This window comes from Myxocyprinus asiaticus, chromosome 3, assembly GCF_019703515.2.
Source record: "Myxocyprinus asiaticus isolate MX2 ecotype Aquarium Trade chromosome 3, UBuf_Myxa_2, whole genome shotgun sequence".
NCBI classification, from domain to species: Eukaryota; Metazoa; Chordata; class Actinopteri; order Cypriniformes; family Catostomidae; genus Myxocyprinus; species Myxocyprinus asiaticus.
This window is the reverse complement of record NC_059346.1, coordinates 1,175,001-1,188,825: the sequence shown is the minus strand read 5'-3', so window position 1 is coordinate 1,188,825 and position 13,825 is coordinate 1,175,001. Positions and strand designations below refer to the sequence as shown.

General features: G+C 38.3%; 1 protein-coding gene across 1 annotated transcript in view; it reads right to left on the bottom strand.

Moving 5' to 3' along the window:
• Positions 1–679: 679 nt before the first annotated feature.
• rnf185 (ring finger protein 185) overlaps positions 680–13,825 on the bottom strand; it is a 13,558-nt gene continuing 412 nt past the window's right edge. The window contains exons 2-7 of the mRNA XM_051668241.1: positions 12,677–12,844; positions 12,533–12,551; positions 12,336–12,448; positions 10,609–10,663; positions 8,168–8,285; positions 680–1,737 (exon numbers count right to left, since the gene is read on the bottom strand). Coding sequence (XP_051524201.1) covers positions 1,640–1,737; positions 8,168–8,285; positions 10,609–10,663; positions 12,336–12,448; positions 12,533–12,551; positions 12,677–12,807 — 534 coding nt within the window. The 5' untranslated portion in view covers positions 12,808–12,844 and the 3' untranslated portion in view covers positions 680–1,639. The remainder of the gene's footprint in view (positions 1,738–8,167; positions 8,286–10,608; positions 10,664–12,335; positions 12,449–12,532; positions 12,552–12,676; positions 12,845–13,825) is intronic.

The window sequence follows — 13,825 nt, the reverse complement described above, 5'->3', positions numbered from 1 at the left end:
GTCACATTCTCATATTTCCTTCATGTTTCAACTTGAAGTGTAGGTTCACAAAAATGTGCTTATTTGTATATGTAAATTAATGGTAAAATTTAAAAACGTACATATAAATAAGACCAAAATAGCATAAAATACCAAAAGAAATGCATAATAATTGTATTGTTCTTACTTCAGGGAAGAAGAAATGGTATCATCAGCGTCATCATCATAAAAAAAAGGTTACACATCTGATCCTTTCAGTCAAATATGACCGTGAATACCAAAGGGAGGTGCCGTTTTTCAATACCACAGGAGGGTTAATTAAGTCACAGCTTTACAGGCAATACAGGGGTTAATAATCACACTGGGCCATGTAGCAAAATCCATTTCTGGGGGCGAGAAACTACTGTTAAAAACAAGCCGTGAAATGCATGCAGACAGAAATACTTCAGCGGTGTCTTGACTTCTTATCACTGAAACACATTCAATGTCTCAATTTTGACAAAGAGTCTCAAAAAGGCAAAGATATTATACATGTGCTGTTCATTCACAACAAATCCTCTGTAATCATACAAGTCCATATACACGTTTTCATCAAGGAATTAACTATATTGGGGAAGTATGTGTTTTTAATGAATCGATGATGCATGCTTTGACAATAAAACAAATGAGCAAACAAAGAAATGGACATAAATGCATTAAATTGCAGTTTGCACCCAGACGATTTTATTGTTGATAACACATTTTCAATAGAGTCAAGGTCTTTTGCTCCAATGAGGAACTAACCAAAACCTCGACAAAAGCGGAGGCAAGATTCATACTTGGAGTGGTCTTAAATGTTTTTGAGCACTTTTTAATATCAAAGATGCACAGAAATGTTTCATGAAACATCTCAACATTACACTTTACAGTCTTCACTGTTGAACTCTGCATCAAACGTAATCTGCTGTATTTTCATTTTAACTGCAGCTCTTTCTGTGGCGTCAGTCTTTTGAGGGCCGGGACATAACTCGAGAGAACTCGTCCTCATCAAGAGTTCTGTCGAGCGCTGGTTTATCACAACTCTTCACCACCTCTTTTTCCTCCATTGATGTTTGTGGGTGAGACTATCATGAACATTTCACTATATTATATCGCATACTGTCAGGCTCAAAGACATTTACACCGGAAAAAAACAGTATTTTAAGACAAATGATAATGTCGATATGAAGTATTACAAATGCCTGTAAGGAAGTACATTTACTCAGATAGTAGTTTTCCTGATATTAGCTTCTTGCTTTATTAAAGTGAATGACAACATTTGCCAGTGCAGTTGTAGAATAACCCAAATATTAATAATTTAATCTTCAGAGAAATAAGACTCTAAAGTTTATTTAAAATCATCTGGGGAAAGAATTAACCATAAGCAGAAGAAAAATCACATTTCACAGTATCACAGACATGCAATCAAAACTCAAGCATTGCATCTCTTTCATAGAAAAAGACCCCCGACTGGTTAACACGTTTGTTTTTTCAAATTCATCATCAGAAATGAGCGTCGCATCAGGACTGTCAAACAGATCAGAAGACATTCTGACGGGACCTCTGCAGGTTCATATTAGTGGCTCGTTTATTCCGCTGAGACAAGTGATTATCGTGTCCTGATAAGAAAGTTCATGACGGTTTAAGCGATGAGCAGCCAGAACATGATGAGGAGCGCCACAAACAGGAAGAGGCGGGACAGGAACTGCTCATCCATGTGCTGAGGGGTGCCTGGGGCTGCTGCGGATAGACAGAGGAATATCAAGGAGAATTACGAAATAGGCCTGATTTTAAAGCTGGTACATTTTCTAAAAATGTATGCAGAAATACGGCTCAAATCAGACTTAGAATTATAACATTGATCGCTTTACTTGGGCTTGGTGAGATATCAAAAACATTTTTATTTATGCTTTTGGAAGACGCCCATGAAATCATGAGTTAGACAGAGGTCATGTCTATTTGACGCATAGTAAAAATGTAACTTTTATTAAATATACAGTCTTTCTTTTTAATGCCCCAACATCATGATTCAATTGGAAATACAGTGGTGTGAAAAAGTGATTGCCCCCTAAACCTAATAACTGGTTGGGCCACCCTTAGCAGCAACAACTGCAATCAAGCGTTTGCGATAACTTGCAATGAGTCTTTTACAGCGCTGTGGAGGAATTTCGGCCCACTCATCTTTGCAGAATTGTTGTAGTTCAGCCACATTGGAGGGTTTTTGAGCATGAACTGCCTTTTTAAGGTCATGCCACAGCATCTCAATAGGATTCAGGTCAGGACTTTGACTAGGCCACTCCAAAGTCTTCATTTTGTTTTTCTTCAGCCATTCAGAGGTGGACTTGCTGGTGTGTTTTGGATCATTGTCCTGCTGCAGAACCCAAGTTCCCTTCAGCTTGAGGTCACGAACAGATGGCCGGACATTCTCCTTCAGGATTTTTGGTAGACAGCAGAATTCATGGTTCCATTTATCACAGCAAGTCTTCCAGGTCCTGAAGCAGCAAAACAGCCCCAGACCATCACACTACCACCACCATATTTTACTGTTGGTATGATGTTCTTTTGCTGAAATGCGGTGTTACTTTTACGCCAGATGTAATGGGACACACACCTTCCAAAAAGTTCAGCTTTTGTCTCGTCAGTCCACAGAGTATTTTCCCAAAAGTCTTGGGGATCATCAAGATGTTTTCTGGCAAAAATGAGACGAGCCTTAATGTTCTTTTTGCTCAGCAGTGGTTTTCGTCTTGGAACTCTGCCATGCAGGCCATTTTTGCCCAGTCTCTTTCTTATGGTGGAGTCATGAACACTGACCTTAACTGAGGCAAGTGAGGCCTGCAGTTCTTTGGATGTTGTTGTGGGGTCTTTTGTGACCTCTTGGATGAGTCGTCGCTGCGCTCTTGGGGTAATTTTGGTCGGCCGGCCACTCCTGGGAAGGTTCACCACTGTTCCATGTTTTCACCATTTGTGGATAATGGCTCTCACTGTGGTTCTCTGGAGTCCCAAAGCTTTAGAAATGGCTTTATAACCTTTTCCAGACTGATAGATCTCAGTTACTTTCTTTCTCATTTGTTCCTGAATTTCTTTGGATCTCGGCATGATGTTTAGCTTTTGAAGATCTTTTGGTCTACTTCACTTTGTCAGGCAGGTCCTATTTAAGTGATTTCTTGATTGAGAACAGGTGTGGCAGTAATCAGGCCTGGGTGTGGCTAGAGAAATTGAACTCAGGTGTGATAAACCACAGTTATGTTTTAACAGGTGGGGCAAACACTTTTTCACACAGGGCCATGTAGGTTTGGATTTTGTTTTCCCTTAATAATAACAACCTTCATTTAAAAACTGCATTTTGTGTTTACTTGTGTTATCTTTGACTAATATTTAAACTTGTTTGATGATCTGAAACATTTAAGTGTGACAAACATGCAAAAAAATAAGAAATCAGGAAGGGGCAAACACTTTCACACCACTGTATGTCAACACAGGGATAAAAAGTGCTCTCAAACCATTTCATGGGATCTTTAAAGGTGTAAAGGAGAAATAAACCCATGACCCATGTAGCAATAATTTGGCTGAAATAGTTCCTCTAATTTCAGAGCATAAATATCGAGATTCATATCAAATTTTGTCAAAGGGTGATTCACAGCAAACATGTCAAGAAAATGTCCTAGTTTTTTTTTTTAGCCCCAAATAAAAAAATATATAAATCATTATTATTGTTAGTGATTTTTGCGTAGCGTCCTGTCCGCAGCTGTTGTTAAAGTCCTATTATTTTGTTTCCATTCCACGTCTGTAAACTCCTTTAAGGACAACTCTCACCCACCTGTCTTTACTTCACACTGACATCCAGAGATGTCTGCGGTTATATTAGAGGAGGAATGGGCATGAGGTAAATATGGTAAAGTCAGGCAGTGCCACCTTGAGGCCGATCGGGCTGAAATACATGGTAAAGTCAGATAGAGTTTTAGATGCTGCTTCTAATTCTTTGTTTGCTGAGTAAAGTGAATAACAAAGATTTTCTGGCATATTTTTTTTAGATCAAAAACGGCAATTACGGACTTTGGTGCCATTTTCATTTTCTCAGCTTCTTCAAAACACAACGACTGACGCTATTCACATGCGCAGAAGTTTTGTGCAGAATACATGTAATGCACATGTAAACTAATATCTGTATCGGATTGCAAAGTTTAGGGGACATTTAAACAGTACATCCAGAATCTGCAATCGGATTTAATTTATTTGGATTGACGAAAATTAGTGCATGTAAACATTTTTGCCTTTTTTAAAGAAGGGACTTTTGTGTGAGTCGAAATTAATTTTTGTGGTAATTAGGGTTGCCACCCGTCCCGTCAAATACGGGATCGTCCTGTATTTAAAGATAAAATGTTGTGTCCCGTATTGAATCAATATGGGATACAATTTGTCCCATATTTAAGCTGGTCAGATGGCGTCACAGTGAAATCGTTTCAGATCGCCAATTTAACATTGATATAAGTTGGAAAATTTGCCTACGGTGCAGTAAGGGACTGTCTGAAAAGTCCACACATTGTGCTAAATGGTGCTAATACTGTGGAGGGTGTGGTAAGGGACTGTCTGAAAAGTCCACATATTATGCTAAAACGTGCTAATACTGTGGAGGGTGTGGTAAGGGACCGTCTGAAAAGTCCAGGCATTGTGCTAAAAGGTGCTAATACTGTGGAGGGTGTGGTAAGGGACTGTCTGAAAAGTCCACATATTGTGCTAAAACGTGCTAATACTGTGGAGGGTGTGGTAAGGGACTGTCTGAAAAGTCCACATATTGTGCTAAAACATGCCAATACTGTGGAGGGTGTGGTAAGGGACTGTCTGAAAAGTCCACACATTGTGCTAAAAGGTGCTAATACTGTGGAGGGTGCAGTAAGGGACCGTCTGAAAAGTCCACATATTGTGCTAAAACATGCTAATACTGTGGAGGGTGTGGTAAGGGACCGTCTGAAAAGTCCACACACTGTGCTAAATGGTGCTAATACTGTGGAGGGTGCGGTAAGGGACCGTCTGAAAAGTCCACACATTGTGCTAAAACATGCTAATACTGTGGAGGGTGCGGTAAGGGACCGTCTGAAAAGTCCAGGCATTGTGCTAAAAGGTGCTAATACTGTGGAGGGTGCGGTAAGGGACCGTCTGAAAAGTCCACATATTGTGCTAAAACGTGCTAATACTGTGGAAGGTGCGGTAAGGGACCGTCTGAAAAGTCCACACACTGTGCTAAAAGGTGCTAATACTGTGGAGGGTGTGGTAAGGGACCGTCTGAAAAGTCCACATATTGTGCTAAAAGGTGCTAATACTGTGGAGGGTGTGGTAAGGGACCGTCTGAAAAGTCCACACACTGTGCTAAAACGTGCTAATGGTGCGTTCAGACCAGAGGCGTCGAGAGCGTCAAATCGACCGGAAGTCATTAATTTTCTATGGCAGCCAGCGTCTCTCGGTGGTGAGAAGCAGCGCGTCCGTGGCCGGCGTGTCTTGGGCGTTGTGGACGTCAGAGGAAAGTTCAAGCGCAGGCAACATTACAGTAATGAGCTTTGACGCGGTTCGGCAGCAACCTACTGGAATATAGAAGTGCTCCGCTCTAGCGAAGTCTAGAGAACACAACAGTGTAAACTTTGGTTCCCACCAAACAATACTTCCGAAGACAAAATGGAGGAGAAACGAATTATTGCCGTGGCAGATTTTCCCGTAATATACGATCTGTCCCTGTTTGCTTACAGGGATATAAATAAATAAAAATTTAAAAACGATGCGTGAACAAAGGTGTCTGAAATTGTTGGTGTGCCAGGTGAGTTGATGAAGTGGATATTATGGTTTATATAATATTATATATAATATATTGCATGCTAATTTTGGCGCCATAGCCTGCAAAACCGTGCTGCCTGATCAATCGGTAACACATTTATACCATCAGCATTTGTCTTTTTATATTTAATTGCTTTCTGCCATCGATCGATTTCTTACTTTCACATTTAAAAGATTTCATGAGGATATACGCTACTTGTGATAGGTCGGCAAAAAGATACCGGTCGACATGTCTGGATGTTCTGCGGCCCCTTTAAATATAGTTCACAAAACCAAGCATTCCGAACAAACGTTGCCTCCTATTTCAACTACGTCAGAGCTCTCGCCTCCTCTGGTCTGAACGCACGGTAATACTGTGGAGGGTGCAGTAAGGGACCGTCTGAAAATTCCACCAATGGTGGTAAAACTGTGGAGTTTTTTTCTATATAAATGTTCAATAAGATCAAACAATGTATGAATACAATCATAAAGACAAGTACAGATGAAGGAAAAAAATAAACAAAAAAATAATATATATATATATATATATATATATATATATATATATATATATATATATACATATATATATATATACCCTATATTGCCAAAAGTATTCGCTCAAACATCCAAATAATTGAATTCAGGTGTTCCAATTACTTCCATGGCCACAGGTGTATAAAATGAAGCACCTAGGCATGCAGACTGCTTCTACAAACATTTGTGAAAGAATGGGCCGCTCTCAGGAGCTCAGTGAATTCCAGCGTGGTACTGTGATAGGATGCCACCTGTGCAACAAGTCCAGTCGTGAAATTTCCTCGCTACTAAATATTCCACAGTCAACTGTCAGTGGTATTATAACAAAGTGGAAGCGATTGGGAATGACAGCAACTCAGCCACGAAGTGGTAGACCACGTAAAATGACAGAGCGGGGTCAGCGGATGCTGAGGCGCATAGTGCGCAGAGGTCGCCAACTTTCTGCAGAGTCAATCGCTACAGACCTCCAAAGTTCATGTGGCCTTCAGATTAGCTCAAGAACAGTGCGTAGAGAGCTTCATGGAATGGGTTTCCATGGCTGAGCAGCTGCATCCAAGCCATACATCACCAAGTGCAATGCAAAGCGTCGGATGCAGTGGTGTAAAGCACGCCGCCACTGGACTCTAGAGCAGTGGAGACGCGTTCTCTGGAGTGACCAATCACGCTTCTCCATCTGGCAATCTGATGGACGAGTCTGGGTTTGGCGGTTGCCAGGAGAACAGTACTTGTCTGACTGCATTGTGCCAACTGTGAAGTTTGGTGGAGGGGGGATTATGGTGTGGGGTTGTTTTTCAGGAGCTGGGCTTGGCCCCTTAGTTCCAGTGAAAGGAACTCTGAATGCTTCAGCATACCAAGAGATTTTGGACAATTCCATGCTCCCAACTTTGTGGGAACAGTTTGGGGATGGCCCCTTCCTGTTCCAACATGACTGCGCACCAGTGCACAAAGCAAGGTCCATAAAGACATGGATGAGCGAGTTTGGTGTGGAAGAACTTGACTGGCCTGCACAGAGTCCTGACCTCAACCCGACAGAGCACCTTTGGGATGAATTAGAGCGAAGACTGCGAGCCAGGCCTTCTCGTCCAACATCAGTGTCTGACCTCACAAATGCGCTTCTGGAAGAATGGTCAAAAATTCCCATAAACACACTCCTAAACCTTGTGGAAAGCCTTCCCAGAAGAGTTGAAGCTGTTATAGCTGCAAAGGGTGGGCTGACATCATATTAAACCCTATGGATTAAGAATGGGATGTCACTTAAGTTCATATGCGTCTAAAGGCAGATGAGCGAATACTTTTGGCAATATAGTGTATATATATATATATATATATATATATATATATATATATATATATATATATATATAAAATAAAGCATTTATTGCTAAAACTCTGGAGGATGTGGTTAGGGGCCGTGATCCCCTCTGCCCCCCCATTTATGTGTCCCTTATTTTAAAACTTCAAAAGTGGCAACCCTAGTGGTAATCAATATTATGCCACAAATGCTGTCGATTGAGCTTAACTTGTATTGAATATTCCTTTAATGTAAAAACTCTTAATGGCCCTAAAAATAGGCTTCATTTTCAATATACAAAATATAAATTGTTATTTGTTTCTTTTGATTTTTGAGGTACAATAGGACCATTTTCTTGACAGGTTTTGTGAGAATCAATCCATAATTCTTTTTAACTATATTGCTTATCCATTCACTTTACCAATAACTGTTTCAGGGGACAATTGAGGAAATGTTTCTCTCGTGCCTTTGAAAATATATTGCAGTTACATGCAGGTGAAAGTATTAGTGTAGGTAACACTGTAACATTGTGTCACACACCTGGTGGTGGTCTCCCGTCATTGATATTAAATGCTGTGGCAAAGATCCCAAAAGGAAAAGCCCCAATACCAAAAGACATCTGGAATCCTCCATCTCCAAAGCCAAATCCTTGAAATCCCTGCAAAAATTGTTTACACAGGGAACGACTGTATATTGACAGTTCACTTATTATTTAAATCACATTTCTATCATAAATTGTTTATTGATTAAAGGAACAGTTTACCCAACAATGACAATTTTGACATCATAATATAATTTTAGAAACATGTAATCTGGATTACATAATCAGATTCCAAAAATCAAGTACTTGTATTTAGATTATTTTTCAAATAAATTTAAAATACTCAGATTAGTTACTTTATGGATTACATGATTACATATTAATCAGGAAACATCAGTAAATTGTTTATCATTTATTGATCGCGACCTATCTTTATGTTTTTTAATCTTTTACATTTTTCGTTCTAAATCAGCCGACTGCTGATATACATTCGGTAAGTCTTCGAGTGTTTTCGGAAGAGAGGGGAGGGTTGTTGAATTGTACACACAGACCTGATACTAGTCATGTGACTATAATCACACTGCATTTAAGCACCACACTGGAAATAGAAACCGTAACTGCGCCAACGGGCCCGGATCAGGTTTTGCAACGAGAACCGTTCAGCCTGATGGTGGGAAAGTGGCTTTTTTGTGAGGCACAGTCCCAAATTTAAGTTTGCCAAAGCACTGAAAAGGACTACAAAGATGGCACGTCAATGCCATTTGATGACACTGAGGTCAAAATGCATTAATCGTCATTATCACGCATGTTTTGTGACCAAACTTAATGGATGTCAAACCTGACGCAGTGTGTCTAATACAGCTATATTTCATTTTAGTGCTGAAGTGGAAAGGATTAAATTTGGGTCTGTTCCTCACACAAATCGATTAGATTACTCCCCAGTTTGGAATGCCCAATTCCCACTACTTAGTAGGTCCTCGTGGTGGCGTGGTTACTCACCTCAATCCGGGTGGCGGAGGACAAGTCTCAGTTGCCTCCACTTCTGAGACCGTCAATCCGTGCATCTTATCACGTGACTCGTTGTGCATGACACCGCGGAGACTCACAGCATGTGGAGGCTCATGCTACTCTCCACGATCCACACACAACTTACCACAAGCCCCATTGAGAGCGAGAACCACTAATCACGACCACAAGGATGTTACCCCATGTGACTCTACTCTCCCTAGCAACCGGGCCAATTTGGTTGCTTAGGAGACCTGGCTGGAGTCACTTAGCACGCCCTGGATTCAAACTTGCGACTCAAGGGGTGATAGTCAGTGTCAGTACTCGCTGAGCTACCCAGACCCCCGTATTTAGCTATTTTTATAAATTATACACAATGTGCATTAACCCCACCATCCCAGTAACAGAGCAGCAGAGAGCAATAAGGAACGGTGCAATGAACAATGCATTTTATACTGATTATAACAATATTAACATATGCAAAGTGGCGGAAGCACTACATTGGATATTACAGTGCAAATTTACATAGTAAGAACATTAGCGACATACATCTCTCTGTATAGTCACTTAAAGTCAGATCCAACATTTACACGCTATTTAATATGTATGAAGACTTTGATTTCAGCAGATCTTGCTCACGTTTCATTGGCCATTGTTGATACCGGAAGTCATTTTACCCTGCGAGGGCCACCACCGGAAGCCACGGAAGTGTGAAAATGGGGTATAGTATTTCTTCATGAACTGCTTGTTCGGGAATGTTTGGGACCTTTTTATCATTTTGGAGCATTCCACAGCCCGCATTTACATTCATTATTTAGAAGGAAGAAAAAGTGCGGCCAGAATACTCTTCAAAAATGAACTTTTTGTGTGTTCAATGGGTTTAGAACAACATGAGGGTGAATAAATGATGACTGAGCTATTCCATTAATGTTCACATACACCAAAACATAAGCTTTAGGTTTTTTTAACGAGCTATTGCTGTAATAGTGAAAAATGATGCATAAATGACTCCACCAGATCATTAAGCGAGACAACGAATTGTGATGCAACCTTAAACGTCAGATGTTGTCATCACCTAATAGGACGCCACAGAGCATATTTCCAGCTGTGGTCTTCATTGACGTCTCTTAATAAGCCCCATCGGGGCAGCTCCTTTGACTAATGAATTACTGCAGGTTGGCACTACAGCAACACTTTTATCCATGTAATCGTTTCATCACAAAAGTCTTGTGCAATGACACAGACAGCGTTGCACTTGTACATTTACAAACTACAATGGAATATAATCTGGAAACTCTGGTGTAATGATATAAAAGGTTTGATCATGAGCCGAGATACTCCTCAAACTAGTGAGTATGGTGATAAAAATGTATAAACAATAATTAAAAGGTACAACTGATTGATTGATTAAGGCTCAAGCTGAAAATGTACTCACGCCACGATTTTCCGGCTCTGGTCGTTGTCCTTGTGGTCGTGGAGGAGTTCTCTCTCTGAAATCACAAAGGAAAGTAAATTAAGTACATTTTCTTGATTCATTGATGTGGGGCAGTATGACGAAAACCTGTTATAGTACAGCATGTGTCACAACATTGTAACATATACATGAAAAAATGGATTATTTGGGTCATTGACAAATAAAGTTATCAGAGATTATAAAAATGATAAATCTTTAAAAAGTCTCGTTTAAAACACGTAGAAACGTCACGCTGGTCTCACACATTTTTGGTGATATTTATTTATAGCATTCACTACAAAAGAAATTATTTGATAACTTATTTATTATTATTAATTAATTTTTTTTAAAGTTATGTGGTGTAACCATGAAGTTAAAGGTATAAAAATACTTTCCTTGCACCCTGAATACACAATGTTCACAACTTAATCATTTATTTTAAAAAATTAAAAAACAAATGAAAAAAATTAAACGTTTTTTTTTTCTTTTTTTTTTACAAATGTCATTTACATTATATATTTATATATAATATATTTTATTATGTAAATATTTATATTTTTTTAAATATATATACTGTATATTTTAATCAAGAATATCAAGAAGTTTTTATTTAATATATATATTTTTTTTATTTATTTATTTATTTATTTATTTATTTGAGTGAAGAATATTAAGTTTTCTCCATTTGACTGAACAAAATGTGCCTTTTTTATAAATACTGATATTTAATGATATCACAAACGGTCTTCACTGTTTTATGTTTTTTGTCACATGACAACAAAATGGGTGTTTACACGTTGGTTACACCACATGACTTTGATACGGTGGACAAAAGTTTTTCAAACATGAATCATTTTTTTTAAATAAAATTATTTCACTATTTAAAAAAAAAAAAAAAAAAAAAAAAAAGATATATTAATATAAACTTATTCTGGCCATTTTTTATTTTAACAATCTTATTTTTCAAGAATGTCTACTTTTAATTAAAGTGTTATTTTTTATTTATTAATTTATTTATTTTTTCTGTCTCCGGACGGTTACACCACATGACTTTTGGTGGACAAATGTTTTTCAAATATTAATCATATTTTAAAATAAAATAGTTTCACTGCTTTTTTTATTTTGTTATTTTTAAGAAATAATAATAAAAACTTCTTTTGGCCATTTTTATTTTAACATTCTTATTTTTCAAGAATTTCAGCTTTTAATTAGACTGTTTGTTATTTATGTATTTATTCTGATGGTAACACATCATGGCATTTTTTTCCTATAAGCTCCAGAAAAAAAATATCAAAATGCCTTGAAAACATGTTCATCATAGTAAAGGTGCATTCAAATGTATTTCTTATTTTTGGATAAATCAGTGAATTAAATATTTACACACGAAGACACTACATTTAATTTATTTTCTCTTTTTATTTGGAACTTGATGGATAAGATTATGATTCTGGATTATTATTATTATTATGGAAAGATAAAATTATTCATAACAAATAAATAAGTCAGGCATCAGTGCATAAACAGCTTCACATTATGAAACGACTCCAAAAAGTCCAACTAATATTATAAAACATATAGTTCTGACTCTACAATCTGACTGAATGAGCCACATTTGAAGTATGTGACCGCACTTTAGTTACATTCATATTACAACACTCAGACTGCAACACAGAGAACATTAGCTTTAATCCAAATGAAGTATTATTTACCTGGGGTCTTGTTGGCTTGTACTGCCTCTTCCATACAGCGGGATCACTTTCTCCCGACTGATGCCTGCCTTACAAACTGGACACACCTGTCTGTTCGGCCTGGTTTCTAACCACTGCAAATGCAAACAGCCGGTTTAGATACATTGTGCAATACTGTCACTCACCTTTACAAAGAAAGAGAAAACACTGATACTTACTTGATGTAAACACGGCCAACTAATCAGTGAGGCCACAGGTAAAATCACAGGTAAACATGGGAAGATAAAGTGTTGCCTGGTTAATATTTTTACCCAATGAGCATTTAATCAAAGAGTGGCGTGCTCATCAATATGATCTCTCACCAGAAGAGATGACCACACAAACTGATGACGGCATCTTTGGACGTGTCCAAACAGATGTTGCATTCAAACGTGCTGCTACTGTTCTCTCCTGATGTCTGTCCATTAGCTGCAGAGGAACTCTCACTGGCCATACTGCTTTTAACTCGACAACTTTAACAAATACACAACCTGAACACAAATACAACAAAACAAAGCTTTTAGACACTGGTAACACAAAGAGGGAAAGTTGAATATTACAACAACAGAATCTGAAGATTTGATCAAGGGTAAGCATTATATTACAGAGTTCTCTCAGACACACAGACAGATAAACAGACAGATAAACAGATAGATAGACAGACAGATATACAGACAGATAAACAGAGAGACAGACAGATAAACAGATAGATAGACAGACAGATAGATGGACAGACAGATAGATATACAGACATGATGGACAGACAGATAGATGGACAGACAGACAGATAGATGGACAGACAGACAGATATACAGACAGATAGATGGACAGACAGACAGATATACAGACAGATAGATGGACAGACAGACAGATATACAGACAGATAGATGGACAGACAGACAGATATACAGACAGATAGATGGACAGACAGATAGATATACAGACAGATAAACAGAGAGACAGACAGATAAACAGATAGATAAACAGATAGATAGACAGATAGATAGATATACAGACAGATAGATGGACAGACAGATAGATATACAGACATGATGGACAGAGAGACAGATAGATAGGTATATAGACAGACAGATAGATAGACAGATGGACAGACAGACAGATAGATATACAGACAGATAGATAGATAAATATACAGATAGACAGACAGACAAACAGACAGACAGATGGACAGACAGACAGATATACAGAAAGATGGACAGATAGATAGATAGATAGATAGATGGATATATAGATAGATAGATAGACAGATGGACAGACAGACAGATTGATAGACAGATGGACAGACAGACAGATAAATAGACAGATAGATAGATAGATATATAGACAGATGGACAGACAGACAAACAGATATACAGACAGATGGACAGACAGACAGATGAACAGACAGACAGATGAACAGACAGACAGATATACAGACAGATGGACAGACAAACATTACAATAAACACAGGA